The 15,040-nt window shown below is 40.7% G+C and overlaps 1 protein-coding gene and 1 non-coding gene across 2 annotated transcripts; one reads left to right on the forward strand and one right to left on the reverse strand.

The window, feature by feature from the left end:
- Positions 1 to 431: 431 nt before the first annotated feature.
- On the reverse strand, positions 432 to 10,625 carry LOC118326565 (epsin-3-like). Its single transcript, XM_035659584.1, has 11 exons — positions 10,396 to 10,625; positions 9,948 to 10,106; positions 9,250 to 9,268; positions 8,290 to 8,379; positions 7,206 to 7,324; positions 6,383 to 6,469; positions 4,150 to 4,273; positions 3,856 to 4,026; positions 3,672 to 3,767; positions 2,815 to 3,108; positions 432 to 2,725 (listed from the first exon to the last, which is right to left on the reverse strand). The coding sequence occupies exons 1-11, from the start codon at positions 10,462 to 10,464 to the stop codon at positions 2,427 to 2,429; spliced, it is 1,527 nt and encodes a 508-aa protein (XP_035515477.1). The 5' UTR covers positions 10,465 to 10,625; the 3' UTR covers positions 432 to 2,426.
- Positions 10,626 to 14,748: 4,123 nt separating this feature from the next.
- Positions 14,749 to 14,806, forward strand: LOC118327663. Its single transcript, XR_004796718.1, has one exon. It is a non-coding gene; the product is annotated as a U7 small nuclear RNA (small nuclear RNA).
- The last annotated feature ends 234 nt before the right edge of the window (positions 14,807 to 15,040 follow it).

Below are 15,040 nucleotides of genomic sequence, written 5' to 3' on the forward strand. Positions count from 1 at the left end.
TAACAAAAAAATGCTCTGTATTGTTAACACACTAATCTTGATCATTTTTAGTTTCCAATACATTTTAACACAAAAAAATACAGAACGATGAAGTTGGCTGCACCAGTTAAATGGGGGATAACGGCGCACACTTTCGGACAGTCCCTCCTTGCAGCCATTCATGCTCGCTTGTGCACACGAAAAGAGATAAAAAGAAATTCTGCGTGTTGAACAATCTGAAGAGCGCTTTGTTTAAAACATACAGAGGCCTGAAAGTATTTATGTAAAAAGTGTTGTTGAACAGTGGCCAATGTGTGCTGTGTAAGTGTACATGAATCAATCATATGAACACATCAGAAATTATAATGCAAACACCATTCATTTATTGGTATAATATGTCATAATACTTTATAGGTATCATTCTGTTAAATACATTATGTACTAAGCCTGTGTGTATCTATAGGCAGGCATTTCACATTCAGGTCCAGGATCAGTGCAGTGATGACCAAACATGTCGTCTCGTCCCACTCTTTTGTTCCTAACACAGAAGTGAACGAGGAGCTGAGGAGAGGAGCAACTGCTCAATACATCAGTTTATCATCTGTAATCATTTTACTTCTACTATTTTTCTTCAGCTTTCCTCTACTCCTCCTTTATCTGTTCATCATCTCATTTTTATACTCACATCATTGAGTCATTGATCTCCCCTGTCATTTATTTTTATTTGTAGACAAATGCCTTTCCACTCACTAAGGTTGAATCTCAATGGAGGAGGGACAGAGCGGTCTCCCTGAGGTCCTCCTTAATGGCGCCAATATCAACCAGCCGGGAATGCACTGTAAGTCAGCTGTAGAGACAGGCACGCGGGTCCAATAGGGTACATCAGTGATCAGTTTAGGTCCAGATTGAGACAGTAAGGTCTAGCTTAGGCTGGTTTAGTCCAGTTTTGAATCCACCTGATTACTGTTGGGGCTACTTGCCTTCAAGGACAAATAACTAACTTAGGACCAGATGCTATTGGGCTTACAAGGTAACAAGGCAATGCAAACTAGATTATGTTTATGTAGGAAGGAATACCTGAGTCAATTAGTTCTTGAACAGTGCTGAATGCTGTTTGAATCTCACAGTAACACACTTTTGGGGCCTTCTAAAATGATTCAATTGTGCCAATAAAGCTCAAGATACTATTTGACTCATCAGAAAAACAGGATTTATTTGAAGAACTCATCTCAGGTGCTCAGCAGAATAGGATAGTTTGGAGTCTCGGGGGGTGGGATGCATTCATGCTTTCGTCGGTGAAGCAGCAGCGGTAAGGATCCTTGTGAATCATGGTGAACAATCAAAGTATGTGACTTCATACCAACGTTCTAAAGTCTCTGTGGGCAATAGGGATGTCACAAAACCAAAAATGTAGTAGTCAATCCAATACCAGGGAATTCCACAAATTTCAATACTTTATTAATAATACAGGTGAATAGCTTTGCATTGTATTAAGAACAACATGCCTGCATCCAAGCTGTTCCTCACTGTTATAACTGCTGATAATTTATTTATAGCCAAAGTAGGCTATAAAATCGCCTAACAATCTCTCTCTATAGTCTTTTTTGACTTGGCCCTTTAGGGAATTTCTCTCTTCCTTATTCATTTGTTCATATTTGTCATCTGAACATCTTTTGTGGGGATTACATTAATAAATTACCCTCATTGGCTTTTTTTAAAGGAGCTTTTGTTGCACTTGCAGTGGCATATTGAGTGTGCGGCTCTCCACCGCTATCTGTCTCACCTCCTGCACACAAAGTTCAGTGGAGTGGAGAAGAGACAGGCAGCAAAGACAGTTGCAACCGCCGTAAAAGTAAAATCACCTGTACACCTGCATTTCTTCCTATGGCATTTAATGTCAGACAAGAATATTTGTAGGCTCATATAATTCCCCTTCAGGTCTGGAAGAATTTAATTTCTGGTACCTACAGCACTGTTTAGAAACAAGTACAGTCAAGTTTTCCGAATTTTGGCATTGAGTTGGTACCGAATTATTGGTTCTTGTGAAATCCCTAGTGGTCAAAGGATGCTCGGAGTTGTCACTGTTGATGGGGAAAAGGCATCGAAGGGACTGTTGAGATACACCCTGTTAGTTTGGTGGTGTGTGCATGTTTGTGTCTGTGCACTCTTAAGTGCGCCTGAGTGCATGTGTGTTTGTGTGTGTGTGTGTGAGAATTTTTCTTCAAGAGTTCAGGTTATATAGCAGCTGATGTGTCTTTAGACAGACACGCATACATCCAGTCCAAGCTTATTCCGCTTCAAGTGTGCACAATGACATCAGACCAGGATCCGCAGTCCAGTTCAGGCTCATTTTAAACTCGTCTCATTGTAGTCAGCATAGATGAATCCAAAAAGAGTCCATTCTGTCGTCTCCCTCTGCAGACCAGAGCTTGAAAGACGCAGGTGTCTCAGAGGAAGGGGTTGTGGCTGTGTGTCTGTGTCTGGGACTGAGTGCGGGGTGCTGGTCGTGGAGAAAGGGGGAGCAGGGGCTGCGGGAGGTTTGAGGGAAGGTCCAGGAGTCCGGCAGGAGGTTGCGTGAGAGAGGAGGGGAGGATGGTTGGCTGGTGGTGCAGAGGGAGGGGCAGAGAAGGGCTGTAGGAGAGCATGTGCGGGGGTAGTGGGGATGTAGAGGATGGCCGCATTTGGTTGAGGGTGAGGCGAGGCTGGTCGCAGTGGAAGGGGTTGGTGGGAGACGGAGCACTCAGACCTGGGAAGACAGAATTGGGTTGAAAACCTTTTAATAATCTCATAATCATGTTTCTGTGAGTACAGAATGTCAGAACACTTGTTTCTTACCTGAGAGGAAGGGGTTGTTGTGCGTCTTGCTAGGGGGGTTGGAGGGTATCAGTGCATCTAAATTGACCAGCGAGGCCCCTGTAGGTCCCAGGAAGGCCTCTGGGGTTCGACACACACGAGTAGGCGGGGCACTGAGCAGGGGTGCTAGCCGGGACAGATCAAACATCTCTGGGCTTGCCGACTCCCGTCCGTTTACCTGGGGTTTCACCGGAGGGTCAGTCCCAAACGGATCTGGCTTGGAATCCGCTTCAGCAAATGGGTCAGAGTCTGCTTTAATGCCAAACAGCTCTACATCTGAATCAGGACAAGAAGAATAGTTATCGAGGGGATATGACGCAATATGATGTATGCTGCAAGTGTCTTGTCCACAATGACTTAGCTAACTCCAGAACGGCTTCATTGCCCTTTGTCTTAGATTCTTAAAGTCTCTGATGGGGGCTGGTGGTGCAGAGCGCTGTCTAATATCCAAATCTGAAATCTGGTGCCTGTTAAGGCTTTAGCCTACAGTATGGTTCACATCATTTTATATCATTTAGCGACCCCTCATGCTCCACAAGAAAGATATTAATTTGTTATGATTCTTTATTGATTTATTAAAGTTATTTCTTGAATTTGTCCCCCGCCTGTATGAGATAATTGGTAACAAGTGGATCCACTACAAGGACCCCTCCCTCTACATTACAATGCAATCCATTACAATAGTTGTAAACTGTACTGTTTTGTATATATACAATGAGTTATCTTGTCAATCATGTTGGAACAATATATTATTCTTTCCAGCTCTCAATGCATGAGACTTATTGCTTCTGTAAGATGTACAGTAAAGAATACTTCTGCCTGTCCTGCACTAACAATACCTGTGGGACTAGCAGGTTGAGGGGAGGACACTTGAGGAACCTCATCTTGAGGCTTCTCCTCTTCCTGTGCAGCAAACGGATCCTCCCCATCACCACCTGCATGTCAAATTGAAAACAGGACAATCTTACATTGACAACTACAATGTATATGTATATTGATGAGGCTGGTGTTTCTGAAAGGTACCTCCGTCTGTTGGGCTGTCCCACGAGTGGTTGACAGGACTGGAGGAGACAGGTGCTGCTTCCCAGGGGTCTGTGTGTGAGTTGGCGCATGGAGCCCAAGGATTGGATGTGACGGAGGATGAGGGAGGGGCCGCCCAAGGGCTACCAATCACAGGAGTGCTGCAGTGGACCGCTGTGAAGAGAGACGTGTGAAGCATTAAAGACACAAAAACTCCTAGAATCTGAGAAAACACTGAGATGGTACAGTAGGTATAGAACCATATTGGTCTTTGTGTGTTTGTGATGAGCCACCCACCTACAGAGTCCCAGGGGTTAGAGGTGATGTCACCGGTCGGTTGGGTAGAGTTCCAAGGGTCACTAGGCGGAGGTGGGGCCTCCGATGAGGGGCCAAATATGTCCACCAGGTCCAGCATGGCTGACTACAGAGGGAGCAAACAACCTTTCTGTAAATCTGTGCCAAATGTTTTCAACATTGTGTAATTGGATGGGGTTTTGAACCATGGAAGACTCTTAATAAGAAAACCTATCCAACCCTGTTGAGATCTGTGGAGGAGAGTATGAGGAATGATACACTTACTGTGATTATATGTGACAGTTACTTTGTAACACTATTTACGCACTCAGCTTGACAGAGCTGAGTTAACTGAAGTAGTTGACACAGAATTAGTGGTGTAAAGAGAAAGCTCTGCTGAAATGTTTCCCTGATGTTTTAAACCCTATCACTGTACAAGATTATTATAGTTAACCAACACTCAACTAAAAACTAAAAACTAACTGTGAAGAAACATTTTAGTTAACTAAAAAATAGAAACTAGACTGGAAAAAAATAAAACAAACTTAAATGACATTGTGTATTCACCTGGAAAAAGTATGCACAACTGCTTATATTTGACTGCCACTCTGCTGAAAACACACATTTATAACAGCAGCACCATTTTTATGTCTTTGTGAGTTCTATAATTATTCACTGGTCCGTTATTGTAGAGTCTGATTGATATAAATCAGAAAGAAAAACTGGATGTTGCTAACTGTATGTAAAAATCAACACGATATTTAGACAGAGGCAGTTATTCTGTATATTCAATTCAATTCAATTCATAACAGCATTCCATTTAACAGCTACATATCACCACAAACCCTTTGCTCCTAAAACGTACTTTCACTCATATTCAGAAAATCAGTTTAACATCAACTGACCCCATGTAAAATTATGGCATGTATATGGCATAATTTTATTATTATGGCAATAATAATAACAATAATAATAATACATTTAATTTATAGAGCGCTTTTCAAGAAACTCAAAGACACTTTACATAAGTTAAAAAGGAAAAGAAAAAGGTAATAAAAATACAGGTATTACTTTGAAATTTCAAATATGTTCATATTAGTTGTTTACATGTTAAACCTGAAAGTTTGTCTGAAATGTTCATTTTACTGTAAATAATCTGTATATTTTACTCAATATTTCCTTCAGTGTTAGTAGTTTTAAGTCACCTTCACTGAAAAAATTTGTTATGGGGGGGGGATGGTGTGCAGAGTTTGTTTTCATGTTCATCATGTTCTCTGGTCTCACCTTAATTCTGACTTATCACATGTACATACCAACATGATTTTGAAACATCACACCTTCAGTTTGGAGGCAAATCAGGGTCCAGTATGCAACTTAAACAAAGGTTGATGTGGAACCTTGAAGCCTCCCATGCACATACACTAACAAGCTTGTACCCAGCAATTAAACTTTTGAAACAAAGAATGTTTCCTTAATCATAGTTTCAGTATTTTTCAATGATTATGTAGTAGTAGTAGTAACAACACAAAGACTGTAATTCAAAAATGTATTTTATTCTTTTACTTTCGTGTGTTAAACCATGTCTGAAGGGGATCTTTAAGAATCTTGCTACACACTTTTTAAATTGCACTAAATAAAAGCATCAGATAAAAGGCCAGAAAATTAAATGTTATTTTTGAACGTGTGATGATCCTACAAGACATGATGATCTGTGACGCACATTTGACCTTGTGAATATGTCAGGAGTTACCTCAGAGAACCATTGAGAGCCTCTGGTCTATATTTTCATGCTTTTTTCTACAGAGCACCTGAAAGCGTCAGGAGTTCTGTGATAAGCAACATAATATAACCAATTACAAGCCATGGGGACCTTTACATAAGACAGCTGGTGACTGATAGGCTCTTTGACAGGCCAATGAGTAAAAGAGCTGGTGTGCTACAAGATAAGGAGTATGCTTTCAGGGAAATGGCATGCTGAGTTCAAGGTTAGACAAGACAAAGTCATTATCATTCAGCAGGCACCTCTTTCTCCTCTCTCTCAGCTCTCTAGCATTTCTCTCGCAAACCTCTCATTATGCTGATCCATGTCTTTTTGTCTGTTTCCCTCCCTAGCCCACAGTCCGCACTATAAACTCCACTTCATTCTCTAAATGTCTGCCAGCAACCACATACAAATGCACCCGCCCACCTCTCCATGCACCCACACACATACACACACACACGTTTTTAAACTCACCTCCTGAGTCCCTGACTGGCTCTCTCTCCTGCTCTCATCCAGGGCCTTCTGTAACAGAGACTCGTCTCCTTGACGACAGCACTGCTCCTGCAGGGGCGGCATCGTGACATCATCAACATTATCGCAAAGGCAATGAGCACGGACGCACGTACAAGCACACTCAAATACACACCAGGGTAAGTGAAACAGTCTTTGGTTTTGGCCCAGCGAAATGAAGGCGGTTCCTTTTTTGTGCAGTTGAAATATTTAGTTGACAAATGCAGAGGCTGGTTCAAGCAGAGAAAAAGGATGCAGATCGTGTTTTATATGTCGAAATTTAAACATTTAAACCAAATATGAACAGATTGAGAGCCATTGGGAGATACTGCAGAGATCCTAGAAAAGAGTGAGCTGGATGAGCACGGAAAAAGTTGGGAAGAAAGTCATTACATGGCCACAGAGAAGCATTTTAAGATGTAAGAGCCATATCATCAAATGCACAGAAAGAAACTAGAGGGTTAATAAATGTGGACACTTAATGGTAAGGAGTGAGGTCTGTTTTGTGTTTTTGTGTGTGTGTATGTGTACCTGCTCATGTTCCTTTTGGCTGAGGCTTAAGGCAATCTGTAGTTGTGTGTCTTCAGCCATCTCTATGGTAACAGGGGAAGGAAGGGCTGGCTAGATGAAGGTGGGCGAATGTTCATATTTTTTGTAACAAAATTTTCATTACTGGAATCATCAAGAGGCAATGAGACATGTGTGGCTCGAGTACAGGGGAAGGATGGTATGCTGTAACACCAGAGGAGATTATATATTATCATAGTGTGTGTGTGTGTTGTGTTACCTTCTGACTCTCCTCCCTGCTCATGGCTAAGGCCAGCTGGAGCTGCAGCTCCTCCTCGCCACTGGTCTGTGGTCGAGCTTGCTCCAGGTCTGAGGCGGCACGAGGAGACGAGGACGAGGCTGCAGAGGGAACAAGTGAGGGAGTTTGAGGGAGGACGCAATGGCGGTGTGTCAGGAGAAATGGTCAGATTGACGTGAAGATACATGAGACATGGAGCACAGGAGTTGTGGGGCTGATTTGAATATTTTCAGGCCTACGCTGCAGTATTGATAATCCATGTGGGGGATTGTTTAAAGTGCTGGGCTACAGCACAAAATAGTTTTCACAAGGGATCAGTCCGAATACAAGTGTGTATTTTTAACGCCTCATCCATTTATTCACAGATTGCCAACACATAAAATAAGATGTTCAGTGTTCCATGTAAAATAATCCATAAATTTATAATAACAATGTATCAATGACAATGTAAAAGCAATGGTGATCAAAGGCATGTAGTGTAATGAGTTATTAGCCATTTTTACATATGGCCCCGGTCTGCAACTTTACTTGTTTTGGGGTCACTCTAACCACTCTCATAGTGTCGTTGTCAGCAGGCAGCTGTTTCTCCAGTGAATAAGGCTCCTAAAAAAACCTCCCAGGGAAGAGAGCCGTGATGCTGCCTCTTTAATGGAGGTGGAGATGTTATAACCAGAGGGCACATTTGCCCAAGCAAATGGGTTTCCATCCCTTAAAGTCTTTAGTGTCTTTGCAAAAACTACAAATAAATACAGTTTGAGAACCACTATCACATCGATAGCATTTCTCACTTTTGGTGTCGCTTTGCCCAAAAGTTTTGTTTTTGAGTGTAGAAGGGGGCCCTCCATTGTTGCCACTTGTGGCGTGTAGTGGAAAAAAACCACACCCTATGACATCGTTCAGAAGGGCAGTAAAAGGACCCATGTAATGGCTACACTGTTTGCCAACAAGTTTCGCCACTCAAAACTTTACAAGGTGACGATATGCTAATGTTGTTTTCTGCAAGCTTGTTTTCTTCCTGCCTCTAAGCGGCCAATAAAATCTGTTTTAAAATACCCACAAATACTACACAGGTTAAAGGAGGATGGAGAGGCCTCTGGAAGCTGCGTCGAACCCCTCCCCATACAAGCCACAGCCATGCTGGGCTGGGCTTGTTCGCCTGCTGGGTGGGTAATGAAGGGTATACTCCATTACACCCCCCCACCCCTCCCACCCCTTCCTCAGTCGCGCTCCTCCAAGGCCATTCGCCTCCTTGGTCTTTTAGCGGTCGAACTCCGTCTCCTTGGCCGAGCCGTTCCTCGGTTCCCGGGACGGAGCACACAACCAGTTGGCGTGCTTTTTTCTTCACAGTTGGCCACACCCCTGGTCTCTGCCGTCACGGTCCACAATATTGTGAAGTAACGTAGTGGCTATGAAGCCCCACAAAAACAAATTCCATGATATTTCAGGAGATCAACGTGGACTTAAAGAACTAATGTAGAAGGTAGGTGAAAAGTTATGGTTAGAAGAAAACCCTCAATAATCTGAGTAATGAAATTACAGGAAAATTGATCTACGAAATAATATTTTAACTTGACTGTCTAGACAAATGTTTGAATGTAAGTCCTTGCATGTTGTGGTGATTTTTAAAAAATTGTATCGTATTGTATGATCCGCTGATTATTACTGTATTGTTTTTAAATGTGGACCCCGGAACAGTAAGTGGTTGCCAAGGGTTAACAACTTAACTAGCTCTATTGCTGGAGGTGGTCAGATCACTTCTGAGATTTCCTCCTTCCTTGTTGTAGTCCAAGTACATCGTGAATAGTGAACGCATTCTCAACGGCACTGTTGAGGCACCTCCTCTCTTGACCCTGCTCTTCAGCCAAGGTAAGTCCAACAGAAGTCAGGGCCTGGAGAACAAATAGGCTGAGTTACCCGCCGCAGATAACTACAGAAATACTATTACCTTAACATCCGCTACTCATAATACATTTTAGTTGTAAAATTATTTGGTTAAAACCAGATAACTACATCGCGTATGATGTACAATGATGATAGGAGATGAGCTAAAGGTGGAGAGAATGGTGTAAACACAATGTCTTATCAGCCACTGCACTGTGGTGAGGCTGTACTTAAGCTAAATGCTAACATGCCCATTAGCAATAAACACAAATACAACTGAGGAAGAGTCATTTGGAGATATTTAGTCATTAACCTGGAGAAAAGTAATTTTGACCAGATGATGCTGCTAGATGAAATGTCAAGAGACTTTAAAAATGTTTTTTGGGGGACTCAGCCTTGGTACATGGGGTGCCAGCTATAAAAGACACCCCTATGATACATCTTTTAGGGACCATTAATTGTATTCATTAATTATGTACCAAATTTCACTACAAATAATCAAATAGTTGTTGAGATTTATCAATAAAGAACTACAAAGTCATTAGGATTCCTCCTCTGGGGACCACAAATGTCTGCACATTTCCTGGAAATCCATTCACAAACAGTTGTCAACAAGAACCCTAAAAACAGACATTGGTATCAGACAAATCTTTACACAAACATATGAACAAAGCTCGAAGAGAAGAGTCAGAAGAAGAGGCAGCAGCAGACGGAGGTGGAAAGTGTGGAGGTGAAGTATGTATGCAGACGGAGAGAAGAAAGTGGAATGAAATATGAAAAAGCGGGAAAGGTGAAGGGACGGAAGTGGTGGTGAGTGGCCAGGGGTCAGAGTCGCAGGGTCACCTTGTAGACGTGTCTCCAGTTCTTGCCGCTGTCGTTGAGGCGTTTCCACACCATGCCCATGACCTCAGCAAACGCCACCACGTTGAAGGTCAAGTCAGCGATCTCTGACATGAGAGACGAGGACGGGCCCCATGGGTCATTCGAGGTGGCCTCACGGACCTACACATCACCAGCAGAGCAACAATGTTGTCCATTCGTTCACATATTTACATTTCATGCACACAATATTCTTTTGTATATTCATCCGGTATTATAGAAAAGTGAGAGATTACAAGTGTCAAAGCACTTCCTTTAATAACACAAAAGTTCCAAGTCAAGAAGAGGCAGGAGAGACTTTTGTTCTGTGTTTTCATCTGATCAAATTCAACATCAGTTTTAATTTGAAGGAGTTCTAAAAGCTACTGCACATCAATGACAGTTGAGGAGAGTGCAGTTCATTTTATAATACCTTGATCTCCGCTTCTGAATAGTTGTGCACAATATTCTTCACCTGCCGGCGCAGGGCTGAGGTTGTCATGGTGACAGATGATGGAGGATGTGGAGGGATAGAAAGTGGAAAACAAACACTCAACAGGTGATAAGAGGGGTTAAAAAAGGGGGGGGAACGTGGACTGGAGGAGGAGAGGAGAGGAGCGGTAGCTATGGCATTGAAGGCTCCTTTTCTCTGTCAGGAGTTATAGGACGCCCCTGTGAGGAAGAAATAAAGACAATATGACTGAAATGTTGCAATCTTTTAAGGTTGATCTAATTATCCTTTAATGCCTAAACTAGATTGGGGCATTTCTGAGTATCCATTCTGAACCTCAGTAATATCTGTAATGCAATGCTTTGTAATGCTAAGCATAATGTTGCTATGCATTCAGTGAATGATGCTGGGCTACAATTTAAGCCCCGTTTTTTACTCTATATTCGTTTACATTTTGGAAAACCGGCACCATTAAAAGTCAAATCAAAAATAAATATAAAAACATATGCCAACAAATTTGACTAATAGTAACACTATAAACTAATATAAAATACTCAAGTATTCAAAGAGATATTTCTCAAATGTTCTATCTATTGTAAGTGAACAATTTATGTGCCGTGGTGTTTTGTTCTGTTATAAAATCATAACTGTTTTTAAGAAGGGGACGCAGTTAATAGGACTGTATAACTAGACCGGTATAGGAATGTCATTGTTTTTGCAGTATTTGCACATAAACCGAAAGTCTTGAACAAGTCAAAATAGTCACCGTGGTCACAGTGGTGCTGAATGAAGATTTAAGGGACCACCAATGTCATGCTGAGGAGAACATGAACCACAATGCAATCCACCGGTCGCTAGCATGGCTCATAACAATGAGTCAAGGTTAAGGCGGCACTCGTTGATTTACTTCCTGGCTAATCACGTCAATACGAAAACACTGAGCAGCATATACAGACTGACGATAGTGACTGAACGAGTGGCTCATAATTGCTGCCCACTCAGGAAGTAGGTCATACAAAAGCTCTGGCACTCAGGTGTCTGATGAAGCTTCTTGGTAGCTTATTTTATTCAGGCCAGCGCGCACACACACACACACGCACACACACACGCATGCACACACACACACACAACCTAAATTCATATTTCAGAGAGGACACGTGGGAATTGATGATTAAGGATTGCTGTGATACATTTCCCTTTGCCTAAGCCGTCACAAACACAGAACGTATAAAGCACTAACCCAAAGCTGAACTAGGGTGACCTCACTAAACTAAACCTCCTCTCATCAGTCATTGGCTCACTCAGTTGTTAGCTTGTTAAAGATAGGGATACGTTTCAAATCAAATACCCATCTGATCATCCTTCTTTTAGTTACAGTTTGAATGAATGGGTAAAGCAGAAGTGTTCTTTTTTTTAAATTTGTCTTTTTTTGAAGAGAGTTTTGTCTGTTAGCTTCACATATTTTAATAATTTGTTCCTGTGTTTCTGATCATTTTCTGAACAAAAAAATTAATATGTATGAATTACAGTAGGAATTATAATGCATTTCTTTCAGTTAAGGTCTATTGTGTGCATTAAAATACAAGCGTTCATTTACTTTAGTTTTATTTCTCAAGACTAAACCATTCTGAAACAATCAAGTGTCATGTTTGCTGCAGTCTCGGCAATATACTGTCCCAAACTATATATGGGCTAATATTAGGAACTCATATCATATGTCTGTCAATACTGTATGTCTGCCAGTAAGTACAAATGTTGCTCAGAATAAATGAAATATAGAGTTTCCTTATCATAAATGTGTGATATATTTTGTGTTTCATGTAAAGAAACAGATTTAATCAGATGTTTTAAACTTTCAAACATCAATATCAGTATTGGCCTTAAGAAAATCCTGCATTGGTCAGGCTTTGATATCTACCAGAAAGGATACAAAAATCTCTCTATTTGGGTTGAATACTGTGATGAAACTAATTTTTATAACAAATTCATAGACAATACAATAACATACACTTAATGGAATACCAATCAATTTTCCATGAAGTGTGCAGTATATTTTTCCTTCCTTCTAACTTACAGTATGTTAAATATTTCAGGTGTCTTTTTCAGGTTTACCACAATTTAAAAATGCTGCTGCAGCTAAAATTTGTATTTTGTTTGTCTTCCCAAGGAAAAAAAGCTACTCTATTCAAGGGCTTATGGCCCACTGACCTATGGGTCCTTGAGCTTGTGCCTGATAAGCCCATTCAGTAATCCATCCATGCATGTGGCTCTGAATAGTAGAACATTATTACCAGACTGCTACTGCGACAATCACTGCTAACAATAATAAATATAATTAACAATTACTAACTTTGTTAAAGACTCTCTTTTGATTGTCATTATCTAGTGCTGCTCCATGTCAGCTCACATCACAGGATGCCTCATCCTGCCGAAAAGCAAACATCAGCAGAAGCACAGAGCAACTGAGATGCACACAGCAGGGACACGGGCGGAACACTCTGAGGGGAGGTCGGGTCTGAGAGTGTTTGTGCAAGAGAGACAGAGAGGGAGAGAGACAATGAAGGGCATAAAGAAGAAAGTAAAGCTCAGCAACTTCAACCGGTATCACCTTTCTGCATAATCATCTTCAGCTTTATGTTCGGACATAGACACACGCCAAACACACACACACGCTTAATGGCTGGTGCTGTGAGGTGTTATTGCTCTTTTTGTCCATTTTCAAAAGACAACGGATAATTCACATTGTGGGCGTAAAATGAACTTTCTCCATGTGCATGACAACTCTAAAAATAAACTGAGGGGACAAGTGGAAGGAATTATAGGAGATGGAAGCGGGTGAAAGAGTGTGTGATGTCAATTTCTAAATACACCTACCCGTGTAACAAAGGAATACATTTCATATAGAAGTTCAATGTTGTGACAGCGCATCATATTTTATAAGATGTCATGTTTTAGGTAAAAGTAACTATTCCTAACTGATAATGAAGTAAAAAGTGTAATATTTTCCCCTGAAAAGTGGAGTACAAGTATCTCAAAGTTCTACTTAAGTACAATACTTAGTTACTTTCCACCATTGCTATGGCTCCTTACTGATCTTATCCGGGCACATTGTTTGCATGTGCATGTGTTGCATCTATAGCATCTGTTCAGTTTGCAGTAAACAATGACACAAATAGCACAAGACAATTTAAATCAATAAGATGTTTTAGGCACCCTGGCCTTTAAATATACTGTATATCTGATGTATTTCTGGACCTGGGCTCTTGTTTATTTTAGGACAAACAAAACTACAAACTCCAGTGAGCACGTGATCGATCAGTCAAATTTAACTTGTCAATTTACCTACAAGTTGAGTTGCATTTTTTGCCACTTGGCTGCCTAATTAAAAGAATTTTTGGCACTTTTTAACAGTCACATATTAAGATCCATGAACCTAACATTGTGAATGCTTTCATTTTATATTGTAATAAACACTATTTACTATGTTTCTTGTAGCTGTGTTTAAAAGTGTTGGACTTCGTGCTCATATCAAATCAACATTATTTACCGTTTACTCCTCTTTGTCATCATTTGAGTTGTTATTAAAGATACAGATATTAGCAATATTTTTAGTAGGATTTCTTAAATTAATTCAGCTGAACTGCCCCATCTTGCCACAAACGTCTGACTGAAAAGACTGGACACGGTGCATGTAAATAGCAATATGTAGTCTTGTGATATTAATTGATCCTGAAGGGAGGTAATTAATATAATACTGTTTGTTACTAATAGCAACCACAGTGATATTTTTAAATACACCTGTATAATTTCAGCTGTAATATCTGTAATGTAAAGCTTTGGACTTGTAAACTCACATTAATATCTTTAACTGTAATGTCAACAACCGTAGAAGCTGTTATATTAACACGTTTATCACAGTATCACTATAATATATCAGTATATTTACTGTCAATGATCAATACTCGGCAGTACGAGTGTGACCAGTGGCTGAAAGGCGGTTACCATGACGACGACGCGTTTGATTGGCCGAGACGACAAGAGTCCCGCCCCTTTAGCGCATCCTCGCCTAATGGAGCTTTCTGATTGGAGGATACTCAGCTCAGTTTAACATACCCGACATGCACTGCGGCAAACAAATATCGTTTTGTTTACACCGATAAAGTTGAATTTTTAGGAGTTTGAGATGATATTTGTGACAACATACACTGTTATATACAAAGTCTTTGTTGCTATTGTTTTTATTTTGTTATTCGTGTATAGTAAATACATCATCCCACCATGGCAGTAGGGTATGTATAGTGTACTCATAACGTCTGTCTGCCCCTCAGACTAATCAGGAACTAAATGCTCTTTAGATATTTGTCTAGTAGGTTTCTCTTAAAGAGAAGCCCCCCCAATGTTGTGAAAAATAAAATTCTAATATTAAAATCTTCTCTACCTGGTCATTATTAGGTCTTTCTGTAGAGTAGTTATATTCTCTGATAGACTGGCCATGTTGTGTTAACTGATGAATGTTATACACTGACACATCTACAAAGTACAATAATACTGAAGTTCAACATGTACAGTTTAGTTTTTAGTCAAAGCTGCTAAAATATTTGCAGACCATTTTACTTGCATATTACAT

Source organism: Morone saxatilis, unplaced genomic scaffold (assembly GCF_004916995.1).
Source record: "Morone saxatilis isolate NCDOM2014 unplaced genomic scaffold, NCSU_SB_2.0 Contig17, whole genome shotgun sequence".
NCBI lineage: Eukaryota > Metazoa > Chordata > Actinopteri > Moronidae > Morone > Morone saxatilis.

Excerpts from the sequence above, each read along its gene's own strand:
- LOC118326565 (XM_035659584.1), bottom strand. The coding sequence starts at position 10,464 with ATGACAACCTCAGCCCTGCGCCGGCAGGTGAAGAATATTGTGCACAAC. Across the intron at positions 6,470-7,205 it reads GCAGGGAGGAGAGTCAGAAG|GAGCAGTGCTGTCGTCAAGG; the intron begins GTAACACAACAC and ends CCGCCCCTGCAG. Across the intron at positions 3,109-3,671 it reads TCAACCTGCTAGTCCCACAG|ATGTAGAGCTGTTTGGCATT; the intron begins GTATTGTTAGTG and ends GTCCTGATTCAG.